This window comes from Antechinus flavipes, chromosome 2 (genome assembly GCF_016432865.1).
Source record: "Antechinus flavipes isolate AdamAnt ecotype Samford, QLD, Australia chromosome 2, AdamAnt_v2, whole genome shotgun sequence".
Taxonomy (NCBI): domain Eukaryota; kingdom Metazoa; phylum Chordata; class Mammalia; order Dasyuromorphia; family Dasyuridae; genus Antechinus; species Antechinus flavipes.
Genome location: NC_067399.1, coordinates 62,841,848 through 62,863,331, shown reverse-complemented (window position 1 = coordinate 62,863,331; position 21,484 = coordinate 62,841,848). Strand labels below are relative to the sequence as shown.

Here is a 21,484-nt window from a genome sequence, read left to right as displayed (position 1 = left end):
CAGGATAAGAGATGAATACAGGATTTTCCATTTTGTTTGAAACAATGAGTAGGTGAATGGAGCAGTTAGGTGAAATCATAGGAATCATTAAATCCAACTCCCTTACTCTTAGGGATGAGGTAATGGAGACCCAGAAAAGTTGAGTGTATTGACTAGTTTCACATAGATAGTAAATAAATGCCTAAGACCAGTTTTGAACCAGCATGGTATCCGCTACAGTATGTAAATAGGAGCCAGGTTGTTGAGGGCATTGAATGACAGAAGCAGGGGTTGATCCTTTATTCTTTTTTTTTTTAATTTTTATTTAATAATTACTTTATATTGACAGAATCCATGCCAGGGTAATTTTTTTTACAACATTATCCCTTGCACTCGTTTCTGTTCCGATTTTTTTCCCCTCCCTCCCTCCACCCCCTCCCCTAGATGGCAAGCAGTCCTTTATATGTTGGATATGTTGCAGTATATCCTAGATACAATATATGTTTGCAGAACCAAACAGTTCTCTTGTTGCACAGGGAGAATTGAATTCAGAAGGTAAAAATAACCCGGGAAGAAAAACAAAAATGCAGATAGTTCACATTCATTTCCCAGTGTTCTTTCTTTGGGTGTAGCTGCTTTTGTCCGTCATTTATCAATTGAAACTCAGTTAGGTCTCTTTGTCAAAGAAATCCACTTCCATCAAAATATGTCCTCATACAATATCGTTGTCGAAGTATATAATGATCTCCTGGTTCTGCTCATTTCACTTAGCATCAGTTCATGTAAGTCTCGCCAGTCCTCTCTGTATTCATCCTGCTGGTCATTCCTTACAGAACAATAATATTCCATAACATTCATATACCACAATTTACCCAGCCATTCTCCAATTGATGGGCATCCATTCATTTTCCAGTTTCTAGCCACTACAAATAGAGTTGCTACAAACATTTTGGCACATACAGGTCCCTTTCCCTTCTTTAGTATTTCTTTGGGATATAAGCCCAATAGAAACACTGCTGGATCAAAGGGTATGCACAATTTGATAATTTTTTGGGCATAATTCCAGATCGCTCTCCAGAATGGCTGGATTCGTTCACAACTCCACCAACAGTGCATTAGTGTCCCAGTTTTCCCGCATCCCCTCCAACATTCATCATTATTTTTTCCTGTCATCTTAGCCAATCAGACAGGTGTGTAGTGGTATCTCAGAGTTGTCTTAATTTGCATTTCTCTGATCAATAATGATTTGGAACACTCTTTCATATGAGTGGTAATAGTTTCAATTTCATCCTTTGAAAATTGTCTGTTCATATCCTTTGACCATTTATCAATTGGAGAATGGCTTGATCTCTTATAAATTTGAGTCAGTTCTCTATATATTTTGGAAATGAGGCCTTTATCAGAACCTTTAACTGTGAAGATGTTTTCCCAGTTTGTTGCTTCCCTTCTAATCTTGTTTGCATTAGTTTTGTTTGTACAAAGGCTTTTTAATTTGATGTAATCAAAATTTTCTATTTTGTGATCAGTAATGGTCTCTAGTTCATCTTTGGTCACAAATTTCTTTCTCCTCCACAAGTCTGAGAGATAAACTATCCTATGTTCCTCTAATTTATTTATAATCTCGTTCTTTATGCCTAGGTCATGGACCCATTTTGATCTTATCTTGGTATGTGGTGTTAAGTGTGGGTCCTTGCCTAATTTCTGCCATACTAATTTCCAGTTATCCCAGCAGTTTTTATCAAATAACGAATTCTTTTCCCAGAAGTTAGGGGCTTTGGGTTTGTCAAACACTAGATTGCTATAGTTGACTATTCTGTCTTGTGAACCTAACCTTTTCCACTGATCCACTAATCTATTTCTTAGCCAATACCAAATGGTTTTGGTGACTGCTGCTTTATAATATAATTTTAGTTGATCCTTTATTCAATAGGCCATGAGGATCCATTGGAGGTTTTTCAGTAGAGAAATCCTATTATCAGAGAACAGTATTAATCACTAATCTATGAGACAGGTCTCAGTAATCTAAGAAAATTGACTAAGAATAATGCCTGAATAATAATAATTTTTGAAAGATCATTTTATTAGGCATTTGAATGCAGATACACAAATCGACAGCATACAAATTCAATTTAGCAGCCTTCTCCATGGAGTTCTGACAGGATGCCAAGCCGGATCTAGGAAGAGCCTGGCCCCTGGGTGTGTACTTTATTCAATTATCCTCAGCCTGGTGAGATTCAGGAATCTTCAAATGTTTTCGACCTTATATCTGCCTGTATGACCTTTATATTGGAAGAGTTTGCTAATCAAATAAATAGCAAAAGCAAGATTTAGCAGGGACCGCTTTTAATCTACCCAAAAGAAATAAATGCTTTGGGAGCTTCCTTGTGCATGCAAGCAATATGGCCATTAGGAACCGAAGCAGATTTCTTCTTTAGAGCAGGTTGGACAGGCCCACCAATACTGCACATTTAAAAAAAAAAAAAAATCTTCATTTCCCAGGGTGGTATGGGAGAGACAGCATTGACCTGAGTTCCTTCTGTGTAGAATGATGGGATTGCATCAGATGATCTCTAAGAATCCTAACTAATCCTGATCCCTCCCCCAAATCCCAGAAGCTCTCACTTTCAATGTCCTAAAGCCCTTTTCGGCTTTGATATCCTGTGACCTAAGATGCTATATTGTGAGGTCCCTCTCTTCCAGCTCTAACACTCCACCTTCCCAAATTCCTTTCATCTCTGGTGGCTAATTCTGTGATTCATTCAGAAAGTGAGAAGTGCCATGGCCTGCAGGGAGTTAGCTGGAGGAGCAAGGGTAGGATCTTGGATGAGTTTCAGATGCTAAGTGGTCCCGGTAATGAGGTCACTTTTGCCTGCCCTGGCTCCCCAGTGGACCAGGGAGAATGGGTGGAAGTACCCCGGGGAAATCGGTCTGGCTGGCAAGCCATAGTGAGCACAAGGATGATTTTTCTCCTGGATGGACTGCTCTCCTCCCTCCCCCATCCCCAGTCACAGCCAGGTTACCAGGTGGGCTGCAGTAATTACTCCTCTTCCTAGTCTATCAGAGAGACTTAGGGGCAGCTTTCCAATCTGGCGGCTCTTGTTTGCAAACAAGGAATGCAAGCTGTCTCAGAAAGCCTAGAAATACTCTTCCACATGTCCCCTTAAGCAAAAAGTCTTGGGACCTTCATCCTATTTGCATCAATAAAGCCTCTCTCTGTCAGTTTGTTGGTTTCATTGGCCCCTATTTTGAGAGAGAGAGAGAGAGAGAGAGAGAGAGAGAGAGAGAGAGAGAGAGAGAGAGAGAGAGAGAGAGAGAGAGAGAGAGAGAGAAAGAGAGAGAGAGGAAGAGAGAGAGAGGAGGAGGAGGGGAAAGAAGGAGGAGGGGGAGGGAAGGAGAGGGAGAAAGGGAAGGAGGGAGAGAAATAGGGGGGCGGATTGAGGGAGGGAAAGAAATCAAAGGGGAGAGAGACAGAGAAGGGAAGACAGATAAAGAGATGGGAGAGACGGGGAGCACAGAGAAAGGGAGAGAGAGGAGAAGGAGAAGATAGAATGGAAATAGAGAAATGAGAGATACAGAATGAGAGAGGCAGATAGAGACTAAGAAAAGGAGAGTGATGGGAGAAACAGAGAGACAGAGAGGGAGCACAGAGAAAGGGAGAGAGACAGAAAGGTGGAGAAGAGAGAATGAAACAAATGAGAATATGGGAGAGACAGAGAGATGGAGAGAAGAGCCTCTTACCTGGAATAAGGAATTGGCCTTGGCTACCCCATTTTTCTCCCTCAAGTCTATCCTAGCTCTGACCTGTGTGTTATCTTTGTGACCCTGAGAAAGTAATTTTCCATCTCTGAGGCTCAGTGTTCTCCCCAGTATAATTGGAATGCCTGTTTCACCTGGTACTTATGAGGAAAGTGCTTTGAGAGCTTAGGTAGCCAGTGGCTGGAGATGGAACCTAGATCAAGAAGACAAATTCAAATCCAGGTTCAGATGCTTACTGATGGAGTGATCCTGGACAAGCCATTTAACTTTTTTCTCCCTCAGTTTCCTCAACTTTAAAAAAAGGGATAATCATGACATCTGTCTTCCGAGGTTGCTGTGAGGATCAGATGAGATCACATTTGTAAAAGGGTTTAGCACAGTGCCTAGTACATAGTAGGTCCTTAATAAATGCTTTTTTTTCCCTTTCCCCCTAAACAACAACATGCAGGGGCAGCCAGGTGGTGCTGTGGAGAGAGCACCAGTCAGGATTTGAATTTAAATTGGACTTCAGACACTAGATGCTAGCTGTATGAGCCTGGGCAAGTCACTTAACCCTGATGGCCTTGGTGTGTGTGAGGGGGAGGAAGGGGACACACAGTAAACCTCTGTATAACAGTGAAAGACTGTATTCAGGTTCCTAAATTAATATTTTCTGTCCCTCAGAAGCAGCTACACCCAAAGAAAGAACACTGGGAAGTGAATGTAAACTGTTTGATTTTTGTTTTTCTTCCCGGGTTATTTCTACCTTCTGAATCCAATTCTCCCTGTGCAACAAGAGAACTGTTCAGTTCTGCACACACATATTGTATCTAGGATATACTGTAACCTATTCAACATGTAAAGGACTGCTTGCCATCTGGGGGAGGGGGTGGAGGGAGGGAGGAGAAAAATCGGAACAGAAGTGAGTGCAAGGGATAATGCTGTAAAAAATTACCCTGGCATGCGTTCTGTCAATAAAAAGTTATTTTAAAATAAATAAATAAATAAAAATTTTTTAAAAATGTTCTGTCCCTTTTCCCATCTACCCACTTTTACTATCTGTGTTCAAAAAAACCTCTTTAGATACCCTCCTATCTGTGAAAGGAAAACCAACCTCCTTAGCCTGCCACTCAAATATTTCTGTGGGCCAGCTCCAGTGTACCTTTCCAATATTTTCCCTGCACACTTTGCAAGCCAGCCCTACTAAGCAGAGGTCTGACTTTGCTACTTCCTAGCTGCATGGTCTTGGAAAGATCATTTACATTCTACGTACCTCAGTTTCCTCATCTATAAAATGAGAAGCTTAAACTAAATGGCTCTAGGTCTATCCTATGATCTCTTCCATTAATTCTTCTTCATCTTTGTATCTTTTCCCACTGTGATTAGTGCCTGGAGGTACTTAATAATGCCTAACAAATGTGCTTTGACATTGCTTGACTTTGTTTTTTACCTGCTTTGTTCAGCTCCAGTGCTCTTATTTAGCCCCACAGCAAGTGGGGAAGGGAGAACTGCACCAAAGTGTCAGCATATGCCCAAGGTCCCCAATCTGATGGCTGCATTCTGCCCCAACATGCCAGCTGTTAAGCCACAAAGGATTGACTGGGCCAGTAACAAAACAGATGCCTCTCGGGACAGGGTCACATAACTCAGGAAGACCACCTGGGAAGCAGAAGTAGTCTTGGAAATCCTCTGGAAACTGAGGGTCCACATTCAATTCAAAATTCAAAGAAAAAATTTTTAACTAAGTGATTTTTATGCCCTAGAATTTCTGCTAGATAGCCACAGGGGGAAATAACAGAGAAGAATAAGACACAGTTGTCACAGAAATTATTGTTGTTTGTCCTTCGTTCTCGAAGAGGACCATAACATCAGGGAGGTGATGTCATGACATGCAAGTGAATTGAATTTAAATGAGGGAAGGCTATGCAAGGTCACCTGCCTCATTCTCTTCCCCCCACCTCCACCCCCCACCCCCAACTCATATGGGTCCAGTGGCAAGAAGTAGATCAGGATGACTAGCGATGACCCCGGATGCAATCTCAAAGGAAGGAAGGCTAGAACAGATAGAATATTAACTGGGAACTACTCTGGAACTACTATCCCAGCTGTTATTTGACTGACTGGTCAGGTCCCCAAAGCATGAGTTATTAGGTTCCCTCAGGGCTCGGGGGTTTGGAGGTCATATACATGCAACACCATAGAATTGACCAGCACTGCTTCCTACCGTGATTATGAGTTGGTTTTAATTAGTCAACCAGAATCAATCAATCTGTCCTTAGCTCCCAAACCCAAGGACTATGCTAGGATATTAATGGGAATGAGGGAAGTTCAAGACCCTCCTGACCCTTTGAAACTTAAAACCGCAGCTTCTCGAGGGGGTTATCCAAAAGGGTATCCTTTTTGGCCACTCACTTGGATTGTGAATTGGTCTTCAACTTTAAAGCTGACTCACAGAGTATGATTAAGTTTCCTCAGCCAAACAGAATGTTTTTCTTCATAATATCACTCTAGTACATTTAAGGAATTTCATATTTAATCTAAAGTCTTTGAGCGATTGGCCAAATATTTTTCTTACTTCATCAAGTCATATGACCAAAGGCACCTTATCATTTCAAGTAGGTCGGGCTTAGTTGATGGATTTATTCAATTAGCTTCATATTTAACAATTATATTCCTTATTGTTTTTCTGTCTTGTTTGACCCTTTCTCACCCATTTGGGTCTTCTTAGCAAAGATACTGCCATTTCCTTTCCCAGATCTTTCTATAGATGGGGAAACTGAGGCAGACAGGGTTAAATGACTTGCTCAGGGCCATACAGCTAGTATCTGAGGCAGGATTTGAACTATTCCGCCTGCCTTCAAGACTGGTATTCTATCCACTGTACTATCTAGCTGCCCCCTTAATTTAGTCTTCCAGTACTAGCTATGTAACCATAAGCAAGTCATTTGACCTCTTGTTCTCAATTTTCTCTTCTTTGAAATGGATATAATAATAATTGTGCTCTTTTTCTTGATTGTTATGGAGAAGCCACTTGGTAAACCTTAAAATACTGAAGAAATATGACTTATTATGCATCAGGTGAAGGATAATGAGGACTAGAATTAGGTTGTGGTCCTGGCAATAAAGAAATTCATGAGGCATTTTTAAGGTAAAATTGACTCCCTTATCTGTCAGTTGTATTCATATGTTTTTTCCCCCTCATCATCCCTGCCAACAGAAATTCACTCCAACCAGAGCAGCCCTGTCAACAAGTACCCAGTCTTCACAGAGAGCACTGGTGACCCCAGCCTACTGGTGTCTCCTCTGCTGGTGGCTGGGGTGGTCATCGGCCTGGTGCTATTTCTGTCCTGTGTGACCATCATTGTGGGCAGCCTGCGGAAGGATGGGAGACTCCGGAATCACCCACACCTGAGGAGGGACCCTACCTATGGTGAGAGATAACTAGCCCCTTGCCTTTAGGTTAATCAGAGTCCTTTGTCGCCCAGTGGGTCACAAGCCCTCACTGGGCCACAAGGACTATGTGGCAGAAGTCAATTATTTCCATGATCAATAAATGGAATCCAAAAATCCAAAAAAATTAGAATGTTAGAATTTTGAATTTATAATGTTATGGTTAGAAGGCATTTCAATGATCCAGAACACTAATGTCCATTCTTGGGAGTTTTGCTGTCCACCATGACACCTCTGACCTAGAGTAATATCCTCACCAAACAGAAAGGGAAACTGAGGCTTATAGAGATAAAAAGACTTGCCCAAATTCCCACAACATAATGGCAGACTTAAGACTTGAACTCAGATCTAACTATAAATCTAGTCATCCTGATGTTCCTTTCTCCAAGTCAGAAGTCACTGAATCCATGGTAAAGGAGACTTCCATTTATGTCCAGAGCACTCCCAAATAGTGTCCCTCAAAGTCTTCATGATTTACTATGTTGATACTAAAAACATAGAAAAATAATATAGAGAGTCATTGATTCTTGGGATACATGTAGTTAGAGAAGAGGAACAAGCATTTGTTGAGTCTCCCATGTCGCCAGGTCCTTTGCTAAGTGCTTTTATAAATATTATCTTATTTGATCATTATAACAACCCTAGCAGATAGAGGCAATTATTAATCCCCTATAATTGGAGAGACTGAGGCAGACAATGGTTAAGTGACAGGGTCACACAGCTAGAGAGTGTCTGAGACCTTCCAGGCCTGCACTCTCTCCACTGAATCACGTAAGCTGATTCCAATGTGATGGCTAAAGACTAGTTGCTGTTGAAAGAAGAGGATAAAATGAGATCATATTTATAAAAAAGTGCTTAGCACAATTCCTGGCACACAATAGGCACTCTATAAATGCTTATTCCCTTCTCTTATTTGTATGTAAAATAAAGGTGATATGGTATAAGAGATAGTGAGATACATACAAAGTTGAGTTCCCTGATGAGTGCTTTGAGATATTTGAAAGGAAACTCACTTTCTCCTTGGGAGAGTGGGGAGACAGAGGGAGAGGAGAGAGAGGAAGGCTTCCTGGAAGAAGCAGAACATTCTAGGCATGAGGAGTACCTGAGAAAAAGCCCAAAGATGGGACAGAGCAAGAGAAAACCAAAAATGAAAGCAGAAAAAAAAAAAAAACTGGAACATAGAACACATGGAGAATACTTGAAGTGAGACCAGACTTGTAGATTATATCACAATTACAGAAACTTTTGAACGGCAGAATTAGAAATTTCTTTTATTCAACAAGGGAGAGTCTTTCCTTCCTTCTCTTCTTCTTTATTTTTGCTTCCCTTCCTTCTTTCCTACCTCCTCTCTTCCTCCTTTCCTTCCTTTCCTTCTTTATTTCTTTCCTTCCCTTCTTTCTTTCCTTCCTTTTGTCCTTCTGCCCTTTCTTTTCTTCCTTTCTTCCTTCTGCCCTTTCTTTCTTTCTTTCTTCCTTCCTTCCTTCTGCCCTTCTTTCCTTCATTTCTTCTCTTCCTCTATTCATATGGGAACTCTTACATGTGGGTGCTTTTCCCAAATTGCCTACACCTCACCCCAAGATATCTTGGGGTTTGGGCCTATAATTTTTTTCCTTTTCCTCTTCTATAAATATTTCTTCTACCATATTTTTAAAATGGGACAATTAACTCTTTTATCCCATGTAGTTTCATTTTTGCTTTCTTGAAATAGAAGAAATTGGGATTCAAATGGAGCTACAACTATGCCTTAAACACAAATCACTTTGGCTCTCACTGATTGATAAGTCCAAGCCTTACTTGATCATTGACTGAGTTTTGATGGTTCAAAAAGAGTGTAAATAGCAATTATTTCTGTTCTGGTCAGAAATCCTGAGGGTCTTTCCCTTCTACTTTGGGGGTTTGGGGGGCTTTTTTATTGGGGGTATTTTGAAAAAGCAAACTAGGTCTTTTGTCTCATTTCTTACCTAGCCTTAAATCACTAAATACACAAACTGAGACCTGGGAAAGACCTTAGCTTAAAAAGGTCAGGGTCTCACCCTACATTAAGGCCATCATCAGTCATTCTGATCTATGTCTTGCCACTGGACTCAGATGACTGGAGCAGAGAGTAAAGCTGATGAAGTTGCACATCCCTTCCTCTCTTAATTCACTTGCAAGTCAAGACATCAACCCCCCAGTGTCATTGGTCCCAAACAAAGAACAAACAACAAACAGTAGTGGAGAGCCACCCTCAGTTTGGAATAGAAAAGTAGCATAATCATAGTAGTACATTAGGAAGATAATTGCATAAATAATAAAACATATTTGGTGCATAAATATTGTTCCTTATCCTGAAATTGAAAGCTTTCCACAATCTGTTTCCAAATGGCTTTTCCAGCCTTATTCACATTATTACCCTTCATACACGCTCCATTCCAACCGAGTTGCCCCACTGGATCACTGGAACTAATTGTTCTTGAAACTCATCATTGCCCATCTCTGTGCATTCGAAGAAGCCATCTCTCGTCTAGGATGCCTTCAGCTCAACTTGCCTCTCTGAATCCTTCACCTCCTTCAAAGGCCAGCAGCAAACCTTCAATGAAGTCTTTTTTATTCCTTCCGATGGAAGTACTAGTCTTCCTTAGATTTTCCCAGATCACTCTGTCCCTATCAAAAGCTACCTTACAACTTATTTCTAGGTATATATGGCCTTTAACCCTTCTTGGTAAATTGAAAATTCTTTAAGGAAAAAAACTGGTATTTTCATCTTTGCATCCCCAAGACAAATTCAAATACCCTTGTACACAGTAATGTACTTTATAGGTATTTATTTATTCAATTCATTTCCATTTGGAATACTGGCAGGATACCCGGGCTCGAGTCCCAGCTCTGCCACCAAATCGTTGAATGACCTTGAACATGACCACATCGCTAAGCCTCAATTTCACCATCTGTCAAATAGAAAGGTTGATGGTCTTAAGGTCTCCCACAGCTTTAAAACAGGTTCTGATCTGCAATCATTCCCATTCACTAAGCTGTGTGAATACAAGGGTTTAGACATCCAGAGAAGAGGCAGGACATTATGGTGTCAGAGAGATAAGTTGGCAGGTGCCATATCAGATTGCCTGCCTTGGCAGAGACAATTTGGATTGAGTGGGAAAATCAGGACATGTACAAGATAAAAAAGACTGTTTAAAAAAAAAACTCATCCTGAGGCTTGAGGGAACAGGGAAAGAGGCAGCTTGGGAAATGTTCCTACAGATAACATACAACCCAGCCAACAAGATTATGATAGCTATGGCGGGATTTAAACTGTTTGATGATAAGGACTGAGAAAAACTAGTATATGAATAAGAAGTAACCTGGGTGCAGGTCTTCTTTGTGACATTTATTATTAAGGTGTTCATGGGCAAGCCACTTAACTTGGAGGTAGCGAGGGCATCAGTAGAGTCAGGAAGACCAGAGTTCAAACACTACTTCAGACTTTCTAGTTTCTTTCCTTGGAAAATCATTTAACCTTTCTCATCCTTTATCGATGGGTTTCCTCATGAATAAAATGAGGGGCTTAGATGCAATGGCCTCCCTTTCAGCTCTGAATCTATGATTCTATGATCCCTTGAATTTTTCTGAGCCTCAGTTTCCTAATCTGTAAAATAATTAATATCCATACCATCTACTTCATAGTGTGTCTGTGGGGATTACTAAAAATAAAAATTATCATGTCAATAGTACAATAAGATTTACCAAGGGATTTTCTCATATTTTATTAGGTAGGGCAAGTATAATAATAATCATTTTACATGTGAGGAAATGAAACTTGGGTTATTGTTGTTAATGTTTATATTGTGATTTTTAAAACCTCTTTATGTATGTTATTTGATCCTCATAATAACACTGTGAAGTAGGTATGATTATTTTCTCCATTTTACAGACAAGGAAAATAAAGTTGAAAGTTAACTTGCCCAGGGTCACATTACTAGTTCAAGTCTGAGGCAGGATTTAAATTCAGCTCTTCCTGACTCCAGGTCCAGCATTTGATGTTCTCTGCGCCACCTTTTTGTACTACCTGGCTTTTACTGACTTAGCCATGGTTATACAGTTAATATGAGATGATATGCCCAAATTGCTTTGAAGTGCTATATAATTGGGAATTATTATTACCATTATTAATGAATCACTCTTTGCAATGCCTCAAGGCACAAAGGAGGTTCTTGCTGCCAGAAAGGCAAAGGGAGGAGACTCTTGGCATTGTACATGATCCCAGTCCAGTCAGCTGCTCAGGGGGACAGATTTCCTGCCCACTCCTGAGCCTCTGGAAGGGCCTTACCTTTCATTCAGCAGTATGTTGGCAGTCTGATACATTTGGCTAGCTCATCCCTGAAACAAAAGCCCTGGTACTCTACAGAAGGTGAATAGAGCAGGGTATTGGGTTAGCTTAGAAACTTAGGAGAAGGGCAGCTGGATGGTGCAGTGGATAGAGCACTAGCCCTGAAGTTCAAATCTAGTTTCAGACACTTAACATTTTCTAGCTGTGTGACTCTGGGCAAGTCACTTAACCCCAGTTGCCTTGGGGGAAAAAAGAAAGAAAGAAAAAGAAAAGAAAGAAACTTAGGAGAGTCCAGTAGCCTCTGCCCCCTTCTCAAGAATCATCCCCAGTCTCTTCTCCCTACCCACAGTGATAGCATTATGATAAATCTGTTGGCATAGGAGACAAACATACACACACACACACACACACACACACACACACAGAGAGATATAGGCAGGTCTAGGATATGGCTATCCCAGGGAGGCAATGTGGTAAAAGAACCTGGGCTAGAAATCAGGATTCAGATCTCAGCTCTACTCTACCCCTACTATTATCACTCTCACTACTACTACTACTACTACTACTACTACTACTACTACTACTACTACTATTATGACTACCACTATTATTAAGACTACTACCACTATCACTACTACTACCACTCTCATTACTACTACTATTACCACTCTCATTACTACTACTACAACTACCACTATCATTAGGACTACTACCACTATCACTACTACTACCACTCTCATTACTACTACTATTACTACTACTATTACCACTCTCATTACTACTACTACTACTACTACAACTACCACTATCATTAGGACTACTACCACTATCACTACTACTACCACTCTCATTATTACTACTATTACTATTACTACTACCATTATCACTTCTACTACTACTGCTACTACTATTATCATTCTCATTACTACTACTACTACTACAACTACCACTATCATTAGGACTACTACCACTATCACTACTACTACCACTCTCATTATTACTACTATTACTACTACTACTACCATTATCACTTCTACTACTACTATTATCATTCTCATTACTACTACTACAACTACCACTATCATTAGGACTACTACCACTATCACTACTACTACCACTCTCATTATTACTACTATTACTACTACTACTACCATTATCACTTCTACTATTACTATTATCATTCTCATTACTACTACTACTACTACTACAACTACTATTATCATTAGAACTACTACCACTCTCATTACTACTACTACTACTACTATTATCACTCTTATTACTACTACTACTACTATCACTACTACTATTACTACTATCACTACTACTACCATCATCATCACCACCACCACCACTACTACCATTATCACTACTACTTCTACCACTATTACCACTATCATTACTACTGCTACTACCACAAGATCTTCTACTACTACTACCATCACCACCACCACTACTACTACTACCACTATCCCTACTACTACTACTAGCAAACTTTTATATAGTAGTCACTATGTGTCAGTGCTCAATGCTTTATAAGTATTATTTCATTGGAACACCATAGCAACTGTGAGAGCTTGGTGCTATTATCCCCATTTTACAAAGAAATAAACTGAGGCAAACAGTGGTTAAGTGACTTGCCCAGCATCACACAGCTGAGTGGCTAAGGTCAAATTTCAATTCAGATCTTCTTAATATCAGGCTCAGCACTGTCTCTACCCACTGAGTCTCCCATTTTTCTTATCCATTAAATGAAGAAGTTGGACTAGTTCATCTTAAAGGTCCTTTCCACTCTTGAGATTCTATGATTCTAGATTCTGCTGGCCCTGGCTCTATTTTTCCATTTCACCAGACTGAACTAGATATTTCATTTTAAATTTTATTTCAAGTTGGTAATGACTGCTTTAATTAATCACAATCGCTTCCCCTATTGGGTGGCAGATCAATCTTTCTACAGACAAAACTTTAGTTCAAAAATACTGGAGTACAACAGTACCATGTTAGTGAAATTGTGAATTATTTCAAGCATTCTAGAAAGCAGTTTGGAATTATATAAATAATGGAGCTGAATTGACCATGCCCTTTACCAAAGAGATTCCACTTCCGGGTATTTACACCAAAGAGTCATTGACAAAAGAAAAAACTCTACAAACACCAACATTTTAATAGCAAAACGTTTAATGGTAGCAAAGAATTAGAGTCAAAAATCAATGTCTATCAGCTGGGAGAAGAATAACCAAATTGTGGTACCAGAATGTAATGGTTTGTTACTTATTTAAGCTGAAGAAACTACAATGCTTGTCATGATCTTCTATCAGAAAAGCAAGGAAAGATTAATCTGCTGATGCTGAGATAAGATAATTCCACATAGTGGTATTCAGAGACTATCGGTTTGGACAAAGAACAACAGAGATGTTCGTTCAGGGGCCATCAGACCATGATGGATTTGGTAAATGAAACTCAGTTTGTGTGCTGTATAATCATAGAGTATTCATGGAATTTTAAAGCCAAGAAATCTTAGAACATTGACTGTTAAAGCTGGAATAATCTCAGAACAGAATGTTAGAGCCAGTGGGGATATTACATATAATATCAATAGAATATAAAATGTTTTTTTTTAAACTCCAATGCTACAGTAGAAAGAACCTTATAATGGATAATATCAGAGAGGAAAGCTATCTTAATTGCAGAGGCTAAAAGAAACCTTAAAGTTTATCAATTCTAATAATCCCTCCTTTTTCTTCCCCTCCCCCCTGACATTTTACAAATAAATAAATGGAAGCCAAGGTACCATCTACAGCAGTATAGGATCCCTGGAGCCATGATGCTTCAAGAGCTCCTCAACACCTTCAGGGTGACCTATGTATGTGCCTTCCTGGGTTTGTTGGATTATGGAGTAGGAAGAAAACAAAGAAGAACAGGGGAGGAACAAAATTTAAGAAAAGAGCCAAATTTTCCATTTTCCATGCTGATAAAGAAGCCAGATAACACTAGCAAGGAATTTGAGCCAAAAAAAAGTGATTCAATTCAGTTTCAGGATGATAGTTGACAATCCCAATTCTTTTTCCCTGGGTAGATATTCAGATGAGTTTCCATTATAGCCTTTGAGAAAAGCAACCAAAAAGCACCCAGAGGGAAAAAATAAATATCTCTCCTCATATTCCACTGATAATTCTCACACTGAATAATCTACCAGAAGAAAATTGAGTTGATTGTATAATTTCTTCCCCAACGGTGTGGTTACCCTACCCCTGTTGAGCTCAGACTTTTGCTTAATAATAATAATAAACATTCCCGTTTCTGTAGGGCTTTAAAGCTTATAAAAGTCTTTTCTCACAAGAGTCCTTGAGTTGGATAGTGCACATAGTATTATTCCCATTTTGATCATTGAAGAAAGACATTTAGAGTGATGAAACAACTTGTTCAAGATCACAAGACAGTAAGTGCCAGGAGTTGAACCCATCCATTCCGAGACCATGATTAGTGTTCTTTCCACCATTCCCCTCACCAGCCAACATCGGTTTCTACTCCTCCCTCAAACCAGTTGCTGTTCCTTTCTGGAAATGAGAGTTGACCTGTTTTTTTCTAGCTCCAGATGGCTTCTCCTATGGTGGCTCTGTTGGAGAGCTGAGATCCACCTGCATCGAGGAGTTCCCTCCCGCCTTCGACTTTGGTGCCTACATGGAGACATTGTCCCAAGTCAACGTGCTGTACCCAGACTCACCACCAGGGTAAGGAATCCTCAAAGATCTTGGGATCCAAAAAATCACAGAATTTAGAGATAATTTCAACAAAGGATTTTAAGCTAGTTTTAGTTTTAAATCTTTATTTTACAGATGAGGAAAGGGAGTCTCATAAAGGGGACTGACTGGTCCAAAGTCACAGAGTAGCAAGTAGCCATGATAGGATTTAAAACCAGGTTTTCTGACTCAAGAGTTAATGGTCTTTCTATTTTAAGTCCTTATTAACTTATCAGATATTTGCAGTCCATTACCTCATGGTGCCTGACAAACAGCCTGTAAAGCATAGGTAGTACAAATGTAAATTAACCTTTTTACAGATGAGGAAACCAAGTCACACAGTATATGAATTTAGAAAAATTTATTAGGAGTAGGACCTGGTTTCCAATACACAAACCTGTTTTCTGCTCACTAGAGTTGTTCTTCTGACAGCCAAAGGAATTCATAAAATCTAGATCTAAATTTCTAGACAGGACCTTGGGGTTCATCCAACCCAACTGTCTCATTTTATAGCTGAAATAACTGAGGCCTGGAGAGGTTAAAGCAGCCTGCCTAAGGTCACACACAGGTAGAAAATGGCAAAGCCAAAATTCAAACTCAGCTCCAGTGACTCCCAGTTCAGGGTTCTTTCACATAGTTTCTCTATTCCAGACATAGAATCAGGGAGACCCAGATTTGCATTCCACCTGTGACACTGTGGGACCAGAGCAACACGCTTAGTTTTTCTGGGCCTTATTTCTCTGGCCTGGAAAATGGGGAGAATAATATCTCTAGGACCCACTTCATAGGTCTTTGTGAAGCTAAAATGTGATAAGAAAGATAAAGTGCTTTTCAGACATTAAAATGTTCTAAATATCTGTTGCTATTTTTTTTAATGTCAGTCAACAAACATTTATTAAATTCTTACTATATATCACTATACTAAATTTTAAGGATACAAATATCCCATTAAGTCCTATAGCTCTCACTGATTGATGGCCAGATATATTACATTTCCATTCATCTCCCAAGGTTCTAAGGTACCCTTACGAGGTTTGGGGGTTTTAGGTTCCCTATAAAAAGCTCCAAACTCCGTTAATGCTGTTCTTGTTGATTATAGGGAATAATCCCTGAATCCCAGTATCATTTATCCACTAATAATCAGATTAATTTTTACAAAGGAATATTTCCTTCAAAGGTATAATCATAAATAAACTCATTCCCTCACATCTTGGGAACATGGTCTTCTCCTCCCACAACCCCACACCTTTATATTACCTCTGTGTCTAGGGAGAAGGGAAAGGTTGAAGGTTTAAGACAATCCCCAAAATTTCCTTGGGACTCAAAGTCCCAGGCACCCTGATTTCTCTAGGTTTCCATGCTGAGATGTCCAGTTACACCATCCCACCTGGAACGCTGGCACTAGGTTTTCATGACTCAAACTCTTGGATTATTTGGAATTTACTACCAGGACCTAAAACTGAAGACAAACAAAACAAAAATGAAACTAATACTCTCAGACCCAAGCTTTATTTAAAGCTTTTTAATTTTCAAAAGATATGTATGGATAATTTTTCAACATTAACCCTTGCAAAACCTTGTGTTCTAATTTTCCTCCCCTTCTCCCTATCCTCTCCCCTAGATAGCAAGTAATCCAATATATGTTAAACATGGTAAAAATATGTTAAATTCAATATATGCATATAGGTTTATACAATTATCTTGCTGCACAAGAAAAATCAAATCAAAAAGGAAAAAAATGAGAAAGAAAATAAAATGCAAGCAAACAACAAAAAGAGTAAAAATGACATGTTGTGATCCACACTCAGTTCCCACAGTCCTCTCTCTGTATGTAGATGGCTCTCTTTATCACAAGATCATTGGAACTAGTCAGACCCATTTCTTAGAACCCAAGTAACCAAGAAGGGGACAAGGGAAGGAAATCTATTTCTTCTTTCACTACATAAATATTAGTTGTAATAACAAAAATTGTTTATTATTATTATTATTATTCCATAAACCAATATAAGCTCTAGTAGCTGGTGGAAAACATTCTCCACTAAGCTGAGTCCCAGGCCATTCCCCAGGTCTAGGGAGAGGGAAGTTTGTGTAGCAGGAGTGTTACTTTAGCTACGAGGGTAATATGGCTCTCAGCCTGTGTAATCACCTTAAACCATTCCACATTTCCATAGTTTTTTCAAGTTGCAAAGGATCTTCTTCACAACAGCAGTTTCAAAGACCAGGACACTGAAATTCAGACCCATTTGGTGATTTGTCCATGTTCACCCAGCTAGTGGCAAGGCTGATATTCAAATCCAGGTCCTAGAGTTCCAAATTCTTCCTCTTTCTATTCCTCTATTACACAGCCTCAAGGAACAGGCATGTGTTTTTCAAACTCCAGGGCTGAATCGAATGTCGGGTGAAATGATTCTGATTTTTCTGAGATGATGGAACGACAGCCTATGTTGGTTACATGTCATTTTCTTCTCTCTTGATTGAGGGAATAATCAGTCAGAAACGTGAAGCCATGGAAACCTAAGTGTAAACACCCACAGCCCCTCGTGCCATCTGGTGGTTTCCTAACTGTCTGATTGGAAAGATGAGCCAATAAGCTTGGTCCATTGAGCACAGATGGGTGAATGCTCAAATCAGTGCTGGAGTGTTGGAGGGGGGCTGAGGGAGACAGGCGCCATTCTCATATGGAGCCATGAGGAAGTCTGTGTTCTGCTTGGGTTTCTGGCCTAGCAAGGAACACAGGCCATGCTAAGCCTGGGGAATTTAATTTAAGGATTAGATTAGAAAGCTTAGGTGCCACTAAGTCTGGAACTGGAGTAGATTGCTTTTATCTGCACGTCTAATGACCTTTCCCTGGTATATCATTTCTCATTTTGTATATTCTATTTCCTTCATGAATGAACCCTAAAAAACACACTCCAATGGCCCAAAGCTGAATTGTAGGTACAGGGGATAAAGACAGACAGAGAGAGAGAGGGAGAGAGGAGGGGAGGAGAGAAACAGAGACAGAGACAGAGAGAGAAAGAGAGAGAGAGACAAAGAGAGAAACAGAGAGATATAGACAGAGAGAGACAGAGAGATATAGACAGAGAGAAACAGACAAAGACAGAGAAACCGAGAGATAGAAAGAGATAGACAAGAAGACAGAGACACAGAGAGACAGAGAGAGAGAAAGACAGAGACAGAGACAGAGAGGAAGGAAGCAGAGAAAGTAGGAATAGAATGTGGTAGATTTCTAAACCTATGGAGATAGACTGGCTCAGAATAGAATATTGGGCCTTAGAGAAGCAGCATCCTATACTAGAAAAAGCCCTGAATTTGGAAGCCAGAAACCTGATTCTGGTTTTGGTCCTTTGGGGGTCTTAACATGTCAGCACAGTTATCCCTTCCTTTCAGTAAACTCTCATAACTTCCTATTATCCCTCTAAAATTCCAGGGGTCCTCAAACTTTTTAAATAGGAGGCCAGTTCACTGTCCCTCAGGCTGTTGGAGGGCCGGACTATAGTAAAAACAAAAACTTTGTTTAGTGGGCCTTCAAATAAAGAAACTTCATAGCCCTGGATGAGGGGCTGCTGCATCTGGCCCACGGGCGTAGTTTGAGGACCCCGTACAGAAAATCTTACATTTGACTTTTAAATTCTTCCTAACCCGCCTCTCCCCACCTTTCCAGTCATCTTGCACCATATTCCATTCTACATTCTCCATGGCACTGGCCTCCTTGCCATTCCACGCATAAGATAACTCCATTTCCCAACTCCAGGCATTTTCCCAGACTATTCTCCATGCCAAATTGGATGAACAAGGCCTAAGATTCAGGGTTCAATTTTTCATAAGGCTCTAAGAATATCGTACTGTGGGAAGAGACCAGGTAGAGAGATTTGAGTTCAAATTCCAGACTCTACCATTTGTTAACTTAAATCAATCTAGAATAAGTTGCTTTCCTTAACTGGACCTCAATATTCTCATATGTAAAAGGAAAAGGTGGCCCTGGATGAACATTTGAATCCTAGGATATTGGAAGATAACTGGTGGAGAGCCAGATAAGTGAGGTTCTCTTCACTTGTTATTCCTCTTGCCTATCTTCTGCCTTGCCTCAGTGTTCTATGAGTTCAATGTTCGGGAAATTTGAAAGTAGACACATAACATGTTAGAGCTGGAAAGCTCAAAATGGGGAAGTCACTTGTCAGCGTTCACACGGGGCCAATGGCTGGATCAGAACCCTCTCAGATACATTTCCTTAAAAGCAGCTGCTTGCACAAAAGAGTTTGAATGTCCTTTGAAATGGTTTTCCATACCAGTTTAGGAGAAATTGGGCGTCAAATTCCCATGATTTGGTCAGGGTCCTGAGGGCCTCCAGGATTGTCCCATCCCAAATAGTTATTTGCTCAATCCATCCTGACAGCCCTGAAGAGGTCACCAACACCCTTTCCCAGGGGCTGTTGATTCCCTCATGAATCCGCCAGCCTCTGCACTGCCTGTCACATTGATTTCATGTGAGATATTCTGCAAAATGACAGCCCTGAAGAGAAAAGAGACAAGCTGATGTATCTCTGCCCTTCACAGCCTCCAGTGGGCTTAGTTAGACAAAATATGTTCTTGCCCCATTCCTTTGGAGTTTCCTTTGCTCTGAGACACTGGTAAACCTCAGGCAAGGGGGTAACCTATGGGTCTAACAAGAGACCTCTTAACATCAAGCACACTTGAGGACATTGTCAGGAGGTTCTCTCTCTATCCTTCTCATAATTCATACATTTGCCTTCTCCTCTCCCTCTCATTCAATAACAAAAACAATATCACATAGTAATAAATCTCCTCTCTTTCCTTTCTTGTTACCATAAAATGTTAAAGCTCCAGCTTTAACCAGAAACCTGAGAACATGCAGTATTAGAACATTGAACCTAGAATGGTTGACTTTTGAGGGAATTTTTGAGACTTGGTTAACCGCTGACTAGAAGAGCAACAGTTATTCACCAGCCCAAACCCATTATTGATTAGCACAAAGACTATTCCCAACTTGCATTGGTTTCACTTTTCAGGCAGCCTGGTGTCCCCATTTCCAGTGATTCCAGTGATCAATACATTATGGTACTGAACATAGAAAAGATGCCCAATTGGCCCAGCCTACAATAACTCAGAACTCCAGTGCTCAAGCAATCCATTAGCCTCAGCCTTTCCAGTAGCAGATATTGTAGACGTGCCCCAGCACAATCAGCAGGATATAGAATTTTAATGCAGGAAGGGATCTTGGAATATAGACTCTTAGAGCCAGAAAGAACTTTGCTGTTCAGGCAAGTCTAACTCTCTATGACCCTGTTTTCTTGGCAAAGTACCAGAATAGTTTGTCCTTTCCTTTTCCAACTCATTTACAGATGAGGAAACTCAGGCAAACTGGGTTAAGTGACTTGCTCGGGGTCACACAACTAGTAAGTGTCTGAGGCTGGATTTGAACTCAGGGAGAAGAGCCTTCCTGAATCCAGGCTCAGCACTCTGTGTCCCATGGTGCCACCCAGCTGCCCCAGAAGGGATTAGGGAAACTAATTCAATGTCATGTTTTACAGAGAAAGAAATTAAGGAGGAAGGGAAGGTGATTCACAGCCAGTTCATACCTTAGTTAGTGACAGTTAACAAGAGAATCCATACTGCCCTACTCCCTTCTGGGAATTGTTTTCCCCATTTCATGTTGCTTATATGGCATGACATGACACTAAGAAAGCACCTCTTAAGATCTAGCAGGTGATCTTGGCCCTTCATTCAGTGTAACAAATATTTATTAAAGAAGAAAAGAGAGAGGAAAAGAAGGGAAGGAGGGAAGCAAAGGAGGGAAGAAGGAAATGAAAGAGGAAAGGGAAGGGAGGGAGGGGAAATGTCAGGGAAGTGGGAGGGAAGAGGGAAGGAGGAAAGGAAAGGAAAGGAAAGGAAGAGGGAGAGAGCAAAAAAAAAAAGAAAGAAAGAAAGATGGGAGGGATGGAAGGAAGAAGGGAAAAGTGAGGGAAAAAGTAAAAAGAAATAATAAGATAGAGGGAGGAAAAAAAGGAGGAGGAGGGAGGGAAGAAAACCAGTACTTATTAAGCACCTACTACAAGCAAGACAGTATACTCAAAGAAGAGAAAAAAATTCGCCTTTTTCAGCTGCAGCTCATAACTCTGGGACTGGAGCTCTTATAGCTCTGAGGCCAACCACTTAACCTCTGTGGCTCCCTTCCTTCCCTGGGAAAATAGCAGTGATAATTCGGGCCACCTCTTCGGTCTCGAGCTGGCTGCGTAGATTAATCACCACCAAACTGCTG

General features: G+C 40.3%; 1 protein-coding gene across 1 annotated transcript in view; it reads left to right on the top strand.

The window, feature by feature from the left end:
• The window catches only part of BEAN1 (brain expressed associated with NEDD4 1), a 101,239-nt gene that overhangs the window by 66,985 nt on the left and 12,770 nt on the right, over positions 1–21,484 (top strand). The window contains exons 3-4 of the mRNA XM_051975082.1: positions 6,932–7,144; positions 15,054–15,195. Of these exons, the coding sequence (XP_051831042.1) occupies positions 6,932–7,144; positions 15,054–15,195 (355 nt within the window). The remainder of the gene's footprint in view (positions 1–6,931; positions 7,145–15,053; positions 15,196–21,484) is intronic.